Genomic DNA, 12,911 nt, shown 5'->3' with positions numbered 1-12,911 from the left:
AAAAAAGTAATGACATTACATTAATTATGAAGAATAGTAATGGCCGGGCACGGTGGCTCACCCCTGTAATCCCAGCACTTTGGGAGGCCAAGGCAGGTGGATCACCTGAGGTCAGGAGTTCGAGACCAGCTGGCCAACATGGTGAAACCTGTCTCTACTAAAAATACAAAAAAAATTAGCTGGGCGTGGTGGCAGGCCCCTGTAATCCCAGCTACTCGGGAGGCTGAAGCAGAGGAATCACTTGAACTCAGGAGGTGGAGGTCGCAGTGAGCCGAGATTGCACCATCATACTCCAGCTGGGCAACAAAAGTGAGACTCTGTCTCAAAAAAAAAAAAAAAGAATAGTAACGAACACCAATCATAGGGATGCTGTCCCAGCTCACCAAACCCTCCAACCTAACCTTTCTACACCAGTCCAGGCCCCTGGGTGGGAGCCCCTCAGGCTCGGAGGGACAGAGCAAACCGCAGACACTCACAGTCCCCAGGATCAGGGCTAGGCTGGAGGGTTATCCAGAGAATATCAGCAGGGAAGGCTTCCTGGAGGAGGGGGCATTATAGCTGGACCTTGAAGGATGGAGGAGGTTGTACGAGGTGGTGGGAACAGCAGGTACAAAGGCCCAGAAGAACACCTAGAGTGAGTTATTCTGTAATGTGAGACAAGTGTGGTGTGCACAGGAGGAGGGGACTGCCGCCTAGAAGGGGGATTTCAGGGCTGGCGAGATCCAGGAGGCCGGAGTGTGACCCTAGACAGCCCCTCTCCGGGCCTCTGTTGTCCGATCTGGGGACACCCTCAGGAGCTCCGCCTTTATAATTCCCTCCGCCTGGAATGCCCTTCCCTGCAACTCCCCATGGCCCAGGCATGGATAAGGCCACGTGCGTCCAAGCCCCAGCACTGAGACCGGCCTGTGGCAGGGGCCTGGCTTCCATGTGCTCCTGTCCTAGCTGCGTGCAGCATATGCCAGCCCACAGGCCCCGCTGGAGCCGCGGTTTTCCTGAGAATTCTAGCACTGCCGGGAGCGGCCCCCAGGTGTGCTGAGGGCCAAGGAAAACAGGAGGTGAGCTCATGGCCCCAACGCAGGCAGCAGGCAGGGCAGGCGCTATTGAGGGACAGGTTTCACTGGAAATGTTCTGGCTGCGACCGGCTGCTCCCACCCACCCTCCACTTCTAGGCCTGTCTCTCCTCACTCACCCTCTGTGGCTCCCCATTACCCTCAGGAGACTGCTGGAGCCCCACACCACCAGCACTGCCCTTTCACAGCCTCATTTCCTGCTTCTCACTGAGCCCCAAGAGCTTGTCACCTTGAGGTCAGTCCGTCCAACGGGCCAGGTTTGTTCCTGCCTCAGGGCCTTTGCCTATGCTGTTTCCTCTACCCGGAATGCCTTTCTGCTCCCTCTGCCTGGCTGTGTCCTCCTCATCTTGCAGTCCTCAGCTTGGTGGTCCCTCCTTCTCCAGAAGCCCTCCCTAACCCATCCCCTTTCAAATAGATCAATCTCCTGGGGGCTTCTACCATTGTCTGTGTGTCCCCATCACAGCCATGGGCCCCGTGGGTTCCCCATTTGAAGGAGAGACTGGGTCTGGCTTCTTTACCCTGTGTGCCCATTGCCCAGCACAGGACATGCCACACAATAGTGCTTGATGTTTGTGGAATAATTAATATGTCTGGAAATTTCCCTGCCTCCAAGCTTCACATGCTTCTCTCCACCAAAACTGCCCTCATCTTTTCCCTCTGCTGATCCAAGTCCTCCTTTTCTTTTATGTCTGTTTCCTTGCCACCACCTCCAGGAAGCCCTCAGTGACTTCTCTGGAGGCTCCCCAGAGAACAGATCTGGCTCTGAGTCTAGCTTCACTCCTGCCCTCGGGCAGTGGCCTTAGGCCAGTCGCTTCTCCTCTCTGGACTTCCATTTCCCTGTCTATAGAATAGAGGCTGTGAGTACTGGAAGGTGGGAGTGGAGAGGGTTAACTGACACCAGGAGGCCAAGGGGTTTTGTAGCTGGCCAGTTAGCGGTCACTTTTATTTTTATTACAGGCTGTTCCCACAGCAGCTGGAGTACAGTTTGGAAGGTATGGCACAGCCTGGACAAACACAAGCCCCGGCCGCCACCCTCGGACCTCCCCTTGCTAGAGCCCTTTAACTTACTCCCCTCCAGATAGGAGCCTCACACCCCATTGCACGAATTGGAAAACCAAGTGGGCCTGTCCCCTTGGACAGGAGGCGGGGCAAGATCTTGAACGCTGTCCCCTCCTCCACCAGCTGAGGGACCACGAGGAGGGGAGGGAACACCGGCAATGAGTTGGGTTGGGGGGAGCCATTTGCAGCCCTCCAGTGTTGGGGCCAGAAGCCGGCCTCCTTGGACAGAGGCAGGAAAATTGAGAGTCCCCGGTCTCACCTGCCCCTCCCCTGTTTTCCATTCATCATCATGATCATCATTGTTATTAATCATTAATTAATAATTGTTAACTTATTACCTCTATTGTGCAAGGAGGAAACTGAGGCACAGGCATAATTTACCGAGGTTTTTTTTTTTTTTTTTTTTTTGAGACAGAGTCTGGCTTCGTCACGCAGGCTGGAGTGCAGTGGCACAATCTCTGTTCACTGCAACCTCCACCTCCCAGATTCTAAGCGTCTTAGCCTCCCGAGTAGCTGGGATTATAGGCACTCGCCACCATGCCCGGGTAATTTTTGTATTTTTAGTAGAGACGGGGTTTCACCATGTTAGCCAGGCTGGTCTCAAACTCCTGACCTCAGGTGATCTGCCTGCCTTGGCCTCCCAAAGTGCTGGGATTACAGGTGTGAGCCACTCCCCCCGGCAATTTACCCAGTTTTGAAGCACATCAGAAGGAATGGAGGGCCAGTCTGATCCATAGTGGGTGGGCCTATTTTTTCAGACACTGGTGACTCTGTTTCCCCAAGTGTGAGCTGAGGGCATGGAGCCTGCCTTGTTTGGCACTGGAACCTGGGTTTGGCATACAGCAAGCACTCAATCAATCAATAAATGAATGAGCTGAATGCTATGGCTAGAGCCTGTAATCCCAGTTATATGGGGAGTATCGCTTGAGGCGGGGAGTTTGAGACTACTAGCCCGCTCTACATAGCCAGACCTGGTCTCTAAAAATTAAAAAAATAATAAAAATAAATTAGCTGGGCTTGGTGGTGCAGGCCTGTAGTCCCAGCTACTTGGGAGACGGAAGCAAGAGGATGCGATATAGCCACACCCCATCACACACATGCATACACACATACATACACATACACATACACATACACATACACATACACATACACACACACACACACAGAGTGAATGAAAGTGGAGGCAGTACCCCCTGACTCCCTGCCTCACCAGCTCTCTCCACAGACCCTGGGACTCAGTTTCCCCTCCATGTTGGATTCAGCTGCAGGAGACTTAGTGGGGCATTCCGGGCGGGGACTTGAAAGCAGGGGCCAGCGCCATCTGTTTACCTTGAGGCTGGACGCTGGGCAGGGCTGTGGTGGGCCGTCCCTGGGGCCGGCCGTGCCTTGGGGATAAATAGGCCCCGCGGGTCTCGTGGGCGGTAGAAAGCGAGCAGACACCCAGCTCCCCGCCACCGCCATGGCCCCCGACACCGCCTGCGTTCTTTTGCTCACCCTGGCTGCCCTCGGCGCGTCCGGACAGAGCCAGATCCCGTCGGGTAAGCCGCATTACCACCCGCGCCGTGCCCGCGGCGCCAAAACGGACTGTGGGACCCGTGAGAGGCCCGGGGTCCAGGCTGTTTGGGGCTCACGGACGTGAGCGTCCCCTGTTAGGGGACGTGCCGGGCGCAGAAAGCAGGTGGCGGGACCGAGACTAGAGGAGCGCAGTGGGGCTTCGGAGGTCCGGGTTCGCTGAGACGGTGGGAGTTGGTGGTGGGGTTCCCCGCCCCATGACCCTCACCAGGTCCCCTTCGCCGCAGGCTCAGACTTGGGCCCGCAGATGCTTCGGGAACTGCAGGAAACCAATGCGGCGCTGCAGGATGTGCGGGAGCTGCTGCGGCAGCAGGTGCGGGGCCCGGGTGCGGGGCAGGGAGTACCAGGGAGCGGAAGGGGGTCTCCGTTCCCAGCAAGGAGAGAGGAGGTGCCCGAGAAGGTGGAGAGGAGCTGGGAAGGGAAGGGGATCGGCAGGTAGGGAGTCTCCGGCGAAAAGAGGCTGTGGAAAGGGAGGCCGGGGTACAGAGGGGGGAGACTCGAGGGACGAGGAGAGGTTGGGACCCCGCTGATTCCACCCCACCCCTGCAGGTCAGGGAGATCACGTTCCTGAAAAACACAGTGATGGAGTGTGACGCGTGCGGTGAGCGCGGCCGGGGCGGGCCGGAGAGAGAAGAGACGGGAGACAGAGACGCAGAGACAAAGACAGAGAGCGAGGGAAAGCTGGGGAGGAAAAGAGATGGAAGGAGATGGAGGCTGTCGGAGAGGTGGAGAGACGAACGGGAATGAGGGGGTAGAAACAGAGACAAAAAGAGACAGAGGCGGTGCGAGAGTTTTGGGGAAGTGAGAGACGCCACGGGGCAGAAAAGCGGGACAGAGACTCAGGGAGAGACCAGGGAGACGCTGCGGGCAGAGCGCGCAGCCTCTGGGGCGGGATCGCGGAGAGCGCAGGACTTCGGGCCGCCTGGGGCGGGGGGTCGGGGGGGAGGGGAAGCTTCCGGGCCCGGGGCGTGGCCATGATAGGCTCCGCCCCCCAGGCGAGCCCCCGGTCAGCCCCGCCCCCGTCCCCTCTCCCCCGGCAGGGATGCAGCAGTCAGTGCGCACCGGCCTACCCAGCGTGCGGCCCCTGCTCCACTGCGCGCCCGGCTTCTGCTTCCCTGGCGTGGCCTGCATCCAGACGGAGAGCGGCGCGCGCTGCGGCCCCTGCCCCGCGGGCTTCACGGGCAACGGCTCGCACTGCACCGACGTCAACGAGGTGCGCCGGCCCCGCCACTCCACCGCCCTGACGACCCCCTCTACCGACCCCCAATCTCTCGCCGCCCCGGAGACCCCGTCCTCCACTGGGGGTGCTCGCCCCGACGAGCCTCTCACCTCCGGGGGCGCACGGCCAGACCACCTCCCTACCGCAGGGGGACGCCCACCCCTAGGACCATCCCCGTCACCACCCCGGACGCCCGCTCCCACAACCCCCTCCATAGCTAGTGACGCCCGCCCCGACGACTCCCTCACCGCCGGGGGTGGTCCGCCCCAGCTACCCTCCTCGCCGCAGGGGATCGCCAGTCCCAACGACCCTTCCACAGCCAGGGAACGCACGTCCGGACGACCCCGCCACCGCCGGGCACGCACGCCCCGACGACCCCTGCCCCCCTCTGCTGGGGATGCCCGCCCTCATCCTTCCTCCCCTCGCCCATGAGGGAACAGCCCCCTGGAGGCGCTCTCCTCTCCTCTCCCGTTTGCGCCCTTGCCGTCATCAAGGCAAAGTCGTGTCTGACCCCTGCGACAATTGCTTCCACCTCACGTGGCGAACAGCTCCAAGCACTGGCTTATGGCCCTTGAACTTTCCATCATCCGAGACACTCCGAAGTGCGGCTCCCAGGGCCCAGCTCGAAGCCCTCTGACCCTCTGTGGCCCCTCCTTCCCCAGTGCAACGCCCACCCCTGCTTCCCGCGAGTCCGCTGTATCAACACCAGCCCGGGGTTCCGCTGCGAGGCTTGCCCGCCGGGGTACAGCGGCCCCACCCACGAGGGCGTGGGGCTGGCTTTCGCCAAGGCCAACAAGCAGGTGAGGGGTGTGGGGGTCCCATTCTTGCAGCGAAGGGAAGGGGGCGTCCATTTTGTTTACCAGTAAACTCCTCTTCCAACCTCTTGCTCTTTTTCCAGCCTCCTTCCAGCGGGAGGGGTGGGGAGAGGAGGGGTCCTGTGCGCCAGGGCTGATCGGTTTGGGGCAGGATGGAGGCGAGAGGCAGGATGCGGAGGAAGCGTGGACGAGGCGGGAGGTCCGGGGGTGTCTGCGTGGGGTGGTGACCTCTGAGTTCCCCTCCCCTAGGTTTGCACGGACATCAACGAGTGTGAGACCGGGCAACATAACTGCGTCCCCAACTCCGTGTGCATCAACACCCGGGTAAGGCCCACTGGGAAGAAAGGATAGCGAGAGGTGGGGCGAGCGGCCAGCGGCCTGCGCTGACCTCCGGCCGCTCGGGCGCAGGGTTCCTTCCAGTGCGGCCCGTGTCAGCCCGGCTTCGTGGGCGACCAGGAGTCCGGCTGCCAGCGGCGCGCACAGCGCTTCTGCCCCGACGGCTCGCCCAGCGAGTGCCACGAGCATGCGGACTGCGTTCTGGAGCGCGATGGCTCGCGGTCGTGCGTGGTGAGTGCGGGCGGGCTGGGCGTGAGGCGGGGTTGGGAGGCGGCCACGCCGGGACTCCCACTTACTCTCTCCCGCAGTGTGCCGTCGGCTGGGCAGGCAACGGGATCCTCTGTGGCCGCGACACTGACCTAGACGGCTTCCCGGACGAGAAGTTGCGTTGCCCAGAGCGCCAGTGCCGTAAGGTGGGTAGGGGCGGAGCGGGACTGGGCCGGGCAGGAGGGAGGGCGGGACTTCATGACCACGCCCCTCACACCTGCTGTGCCCGCCCCCAGGACAACTGCGTAACTGTGCCCAACTCAGGGCAGGAGGATGTGGACCGCGATGGCATCGGAGACGCCTGCGACCCGGATGCCGACGGGGATGGGGTCCCCAATGAAAAGGTAGATCTACGGCTTGGCGCGGTGGGTGGCTCACGCCTGTAATCCCAGCACTTTGGGAGGTCGAGACGGGCAGATCACGAGGTCAAGAGATCGAGACCAGCCTGGCCAACATGGTGAAACCCCGTCTCTACTAAAAATACAAAAATTAGCTGGGCGTGGTGGCGCACGCCTATAATCCCAGCTACTCGGGAGGCTGAGGCAGGAGAATCGCTTGAACCCGGGAGGCAGAGGTTACACTGAGCCGAGATCGCACTACTGCACTCCAGCCTAGTGACGGAGCGAGACTCTGTCTTTAAAAAAAGGAAAGAAAAGAAAAAAAGAAAAGGCAGAGCTGTGAGCGGGGCCTAGGGAAGTGGGATGGGGCGTGGCTTGGATGAGGGGCGTGGTCTCCGTGGTCTAGGAGGGGCGAAAGGTTCCCTGCAGAGGAGACCCGACCTCGGAGATTTGGGAATCTGAGGAGTGTGACCTTTGCCCTTCCCGACCTGATCCCACCCTGTCACACAGGACAACTGCCCGCTGGTGCGGAACCCAGACCAGCGCAACACGGACGAGGACAAGTGGGGCGATGCGTGCGACAACTGCCGGACCCAGAAGAACGACGACCAAAAGGACACAGACCAGGACGGCCGGGGCGATGCGTGCGACGACGACATCGACGGCGACCGTGAGCTCGATGGGGGCTGGGGGGCGAGGAGAGGCGGCGGGCACCGAAGGGCGGGATTCGGCTTCGGGACCGGACTTGGTCGGTTTTGGAAGCCGCATGGGGTGAGCTGGACTAGGGCGCCCTGGACCAAAGACCATGGTGGCGCGACAGAAAAATGCAAGCTGGGCTGGGAGGCTGGGAAAAAGGCAGGAGTATTTGGAAGGGAAGGTGGTCCCTGCATCAAATGCCGCAGGCAGGAATTAAGAGTACAGAGATTCGAGCCTGGGGTTTAGGACCTGGGAGGTGACAACTTTACAGATGGGGACATAGGGGCTCAGGGTGGCATACACAGGCACCCAGCTGAGTCACCCCGGGAGTGAGAGCCAGTCCCCCTCTCTGGCCTTTCCTTGGATGGGACCATCCATTCTTAAAGTTCCCGTGGGTGGATGCGGTGGCTCAAGCCTGTAATACCAGCACTTTGGGAGGCTGAGGCGGGTGGATCACGAGGTCAGGAGTTCGAGACCAGCCTGACCAACATGGTGAAACACCGTCTCTACTAAAAATACAAAAAGTAGCTGGGCGTGGTGGTGCACAACTGTAATCCCAGCTACTAGGGAGGCTGAGGCAGGAGAATCACTTGAACCCGCGAGGTGGAGGTTGTGCTGATCTGAGATCGCGCCACTGCACACTCCAACCTGAGTGACACAGTGAGACTGTCTCAAAAAAAAAAAAAAAAAAAAGATCCCATGAAGCTGGGGCTCTGTTCCAGGCCAGCCTCAGGCCTGGCCTCATCCTAATGAAGTCATCCTGGCCTGGTCCCAATCTTGGGACTCTGGTCCCGTGGATTCCCGCAGGGATCCGCAACCAGGCCGACAACTGCCCCAGGATACCCAACTCAGACCAGAAGGACAGTGATGGCGATGGTATAGGGGATGCCTGTGACAACTGTCCCCAGAAGAGCAACCCGGATCAGGTGAGGGCAGGCCAGACTCCAGCTGGGTAAGCCCTCTGGGTGAGCTGCAAGTTGGATTACCCAGCCCACAGCCCAGCTTAGAGCATTTCACACTGCCAGAGAAATGACCTCCCGGTCCGAGCAGTTTGGGGCGGGGGTTTCCTTGGGGTCAGGAGGACTTTGGCTATGCGGCTGGGTTGGGTGGGAGGCTTTCTGATTTCCTCTGTCTGATTGTGGACCCCCGTATGCTGTCCCCGCAGGGGGATGTGGACCACGACTTTGTGGGAGATGCTTGTGACAGCGATCAAGACCAGTAAGGAGGCCACCACCTGGGGTGGGTGTCCGGGTAGCCCTTGACAAAACGCTCTGGAGAGCTCATTGTCTCTGGATCCCACCTATCCACTCTAGGGACGGAGATGGACATCAGGACTCTCGGGACAACTGTCCCACGGTGCCTAACAGTGCCCAGCAGGACTCAGACCACGACGGCCAGGGTGATGCCTGCGACAACGACGACGACAATGACGGAGTCCCTGACAGTCGGGACAACTGCCGGCTGGTGCCCAACCCTGGCCAGGAGGACGCAGACAGTACGGCGGGGGCGGGGCCTGCGGTAGGGGCGGGGCCAGTGGGGCTCCTGGGGCGGGATCTAGGGTGGGAGAGGCCTGACCTGAGCCCACCGAGGGAGTCTCCCACCTCTCAGGGGACGGCGTGGGCGACGTGTGCCAGGGCGACTTTGATGCAGACAAGGTGGTAGACAAGATCGACGTGTGTCCGGAGAACGCTGAAGTCACCCTCACCGACTTCCGGGCCTTCCAGACAGTCGTGCTGGACCCGGAGGGTGACGCGCAGATTGACCCCAACTGGGTGGTGCTCAACCAGGTGGGAGCGGGATCCAAGTGGGAGGTGATGGGACCCTAGAACCCCCATAGTGAGGCCTATGCTGAGGACGGGGTGCCTAGGGCTGTCACCGCCAGCCTGAGGCCCTCCTTTCTTTGACCCCATCAGGGAAGGGAGATCGTGCAGACAATGAACAGCGACCCAGGCCTGGCTGTGGGTGAGAAGCGGCGAGCAGCGCAACCCTGCACGAGCGGGCTCAGGGAGAGGGGCCAGAGAAGGGGGGGGCCGGGGCTGAGGATGGGCGGGGTCAGAGGGGGGCGGGCCCGGACTGAGGAAGGGCGGGGCCAGGTGGGGCGGGGTTATGGGGGCGGGTCCGGGCAAAGGAGGGGCGGGGCCAGAGGAGGGGCGGCCTCGGGAAGGGCGGGGCCGAGTGGAGCTGGACTCTGGTGGGGCGTGGCCAATGGTAGATGAGGGCGTGGCTGAGTCTGGGCTCCGCGAGCGGGGATGGGGCGGGTCTGCAGGGAGATAGGGACCCAGGGGGCAGGTTTGAACTCTGGGTGCCAGGTTCCGGGGGCTGGGGCTGGCTTTCGGAAAGGCCACTGCTCTCTCTCCATCCCTAGGTTACACTGCCTTCAATGGCGTAGACTTCGAGGGCACGTTCCATGTGAACACGGTCACGGATGACGACTATGCGGGTTTCATCTTTGGCTACCAAGACAGCTCCAGCTTCTACGTGGTCATGTGGAAGCAGATGGAGCAAACGTACTGGCAGGCGAACCCCTTCCGTGCGGTGGCCGAACCCGGCATCCAACTCAAGGTGCCAGGGCGGTCCGTGCCTGACCTCTGTGGTTCTCATGCCCTCCCATGCCCCTCTCTACAACCCTTTACAGCCCTTAGAGCCCTCCAGCCTCCCGGCCTCATACTATGGACCTCAGAGCTGTCCCAGTCCTCCTCTGGGCTCCCGCAGTCCCCAAATCCTCCCAGTTCCTTGCACAAGCCCTCCAACATTCTCAAGGTCCCCCAGTCTTCCTATGGACCCTAAACCCTCTCGCAGGCCGGGCGCGGTGGCTCAAGCCTGTAATCCCAGCACTTTGGGAGGCCGAGGCGGGCGGATCACAAGGTCAGGAGATCGAGACCACAGTGAAACCCCGTCTCTACTAAAAATACAAAAAATTAGCCGGGCGCGGTGGCGGGCGCCTGTAGTCCCAGCTACTCAGGAGGCTGAGGCAGGAGAATGGCGGGAACCCGGGAGGCGGAGCTTGCAGTGAGCCGAGATCGCGCCACTGCACTCCAGCCTGGGCAACAGCGTGAGACTCCGTCTCAAAAAAAAAAAAAAAAAAAAAAACCCTCTCGCAGAGCCCTAAACTTTTCCTTAGTTTCCAAGTCCTTCTGCAGAGCCCCCCAGTCCTCCCAGACCCTGAACCTGTCTACAGACTCCCATATCCTCTCACGAACCTGCAGGCCACTGCTGCCCCCTGTGACCTATCCATAAGCTGCCATTTGGCCCCTCAAGAAGGCTTCCTTGTGGGTCTCTTATCCGGAACCCTCCTGGCCGCCCACCACCTGCTGCTCCCCACTGTCTCTCCAGGAAGGTGTCTAGGGGGGCTCCGGTGGCCCGTGAGGTCTCTAACCACCTTTCCTGGGTACTGGCAGGCTGTGAAATCTTCCACGGGCCCTGGGGAACAGCTGCGGAACGCACTGTGGCATACAGGAGACACAGACTCCCAGGTGCGGCTGCTGTGGAAGGACCCGCGAAATGTGGGTTGGAAGGACAAGAAGTCCTATCGTTGGTTCCTGCAGCACCGGCCCCAAGTGGGCTACATCAGGTGGGGACTCCACGCCCTGCGGTGGGCTGGGCCGGGGACACGTAGGCCCAGGTGGGAGTCCCCTGGCCAGGCAGGACCTGTGCAACCCTGGTCCCCTTATCTGTACAATAGGAAAGATACAGTGCAGTTAGAATGAACCTATAGGCCAGGCGCGGTGGCTCAAGCCTGTAATTCCAGCACTTTGGGAGGCCGAGACGGGCGGATCATGAGGTCAGGAGATCGAGACCATCCTGGCTAAAACTGTGAAACCCCGTCTCTACTAAAAAATACAAAAAACTAGCCGGGCGCGGTGGCGGGTGCCTGTAGTCCCAGCTACTCGAGAGGCTGAGGCAGGAGAATGGTCTAAACCCGGGAGGCGGAGCTTGCAGTGAGCTGAGATCCGGCCATTGCACTCCAGCCTGGGCGATAGAGCGAGACTCCGTCTCAAAAAAAAAAAAAAAAAAAGAATGAACCTATGCTGGTCCAGGCGTGGTGGCTCACACCTGTAACCCCATCACTTTGGAAAGCCAAGGTGGGAGGATTGCTTGAGCCCAGGAGTTCGAGGCCAGCCTGGGTAACCTGTCCCTACAAAAAAGAAAAAATTTAGGGCAGGTGCAGTGGCTCATGCCTGTAATCTCAGCACTTTGGGAGGCCGAGGCGGGTGGATCACCTGAGGTCAGGAGTTTGAGACCAGCCTGGCCAACATGTTGAAACCCCGTCTCTACTAAAAATACAAAAATTAGCTAGGCGTGGTGGTGGGGGCCTGTCATCCCAGCTACTCAGGAGGCTGAGGCAGGAGAATTGCTTGAACCTGGGAGGCGGAAGTTGCAGTGGGCCAAGATCGTGCCATTGCACTCCAGCATGGGTGACAAGAGTGAGACTCTGTCTCAAAAAAAAAAAAAAAAAAAAGCAGCCAGGTATGCTTGCACGTGCCCATGGCCCCAGCTACTAGGGAGGCTGAGGTCACTTGAGTCTAGGAGTTAAGGTGGCAGTAATTGCACCACTGCACTCCAGCCTGAGTGACAGCGAAATCCTGGCAAGGACACAGCACACGGTGTGTATCCAGCTAGAAATGGGGCCTCACCCAGTCCGTTTCTCAGTCTCTGTTCCATGCTGCTAGCAAGCCCAGGTGCTCTGTTTAGCACCAACGATGTCCAGGGCCCTTGATGGTGTTTAGCACCAACTATGTCCAGGAAACTGAGGCCCAGGGCAGAGGCCTCACCTGCTCCCAGTGCAGCCCAGTCAGGGGTACCCATCTTCCAGGGCTGGCCACTGAAGCTCTGAGAGGGAAGGGCCTAGCCCAGGTTCCCCACCCCTCACCATGTCTGACCCTCAGGGTGCGATTCTATGAGGGTCCTGAGCTGGTGGCCGACAGCAACGTGGTCTTGGACACAACCATGCGGGGTGGCCGCCTGGGGGTCTTCTGTTTCTCCCAGGAGAACATCATCTGGGCCAACCTGCGTTACCGCTGCAATGGTGAGCCGAGGGCCGGCGGGGCGCAGGCGGGGAGTCTGCACACAGGCCCTGCTGGCCTTCTCAGCCCTCATCCGCTTGCTCTTTCCCTGCAGACACCATTCCAGAGGACTATGAGACCCATCAGCTGCGGCGAGCCTAGGGACCAGGGTGGGGACCCACCGCCAGATGACAGCAACCCTCACTGTGGCTGGATGGGGGCTCTGCACCCATCCCCAAGGGGTGGCCGTCCTGAGGGGGAAGCGAGAAGGGCTCAGAGAGGACAAAATAAAGTGTGCGTGTGGGGAGTGGCGGCTGTGGTTTTTGCTGCGGCGAGACGGTAGGGATGGGCCTCTGAGGGAGGGTCAGGCCAGGGGACCCCAAACCCAGGCCTCAGTGCTGCAGCTGCTGCTGAGTGCCAGTGGCCTGCCAGGGACTGTCCAACTGTGATTTGGGGTTTGGGGACGACCCACCACCTCATGGTCACAGGCCTGGATGCCAGCCATGGAAGAGCTGAGACCCCTGATACGGTGT

At 60.3% G+C, this 12,911-nt stretch overlaps 1 protein-coding gene across 1 annotated transcript; it reads left to right on the top strand.

Annotated features, from left to right (window-relative positions):
- The first annotated feature begins 3,555 nt into the window (after nucleotides 1-3,555).
- COMP (cartilage oligomeric matrix protein) lies at nucleotides 3,556-12,685 on the top strand. The gene is made up of 19 exons (XM_005588480.4): nucleotides 3,556-3,670; nucleotides 3,932-4,017; nucleotides 4,254-4,305; nucleotides 4,745-4,917; nucleotides 5,586-5,723; nucleotides 5,988-6,062; nucleotides 6,147-6,305; nucleotides 6,383-6,487; nucleotides 6,578-6,685; nucleotides 7,190-7,349; nucleotides 8,183-8,301; nucleotides 8,541-8,593; nucleotides 8,689-8,870; nucleotides 8,984-9,162; nucleotides 9,289-9,337; nucleotides 9,741-9,937; nucleotides 10,774-10,946; nucleotides 12,262-12,401; nucleotides 12,494-12,685. Exons 1-19 carry the CDS (start codon nucleotides 3,592-3,594, stop codon nucleotides 12,538-12,540), a joined length of 2,274 nt encoding a protein of 757 aa, XP_005588537.3. The 5' UTR covers nucleotides 3,556-3,591; the 3' UTR covers nucleotides 12,541-12,685.
- The last annotated feature ends 226 nt before the right edge of the window (nucleotides 12,686-12,911 follow it).

This window comes from Macaca fascicularis, chromosome 19, assembly GCF_037993035.2.
Source record: "Macaca fascicularis isolate 582-1 chromosome 19, T2T-MFA8v1.1".
In the NCBI taxonomy this organism is placed as follows: Eukaryota; Metazoa; Chordata; class Mammalia; order Primates; family Cercopithecidae; genus Macaca; species Macaca fascicularis.
Note: the sequence above shows the minus strand (reverse complement) of the source record. Positions and strands in the feature narration are given on the sequence as shown.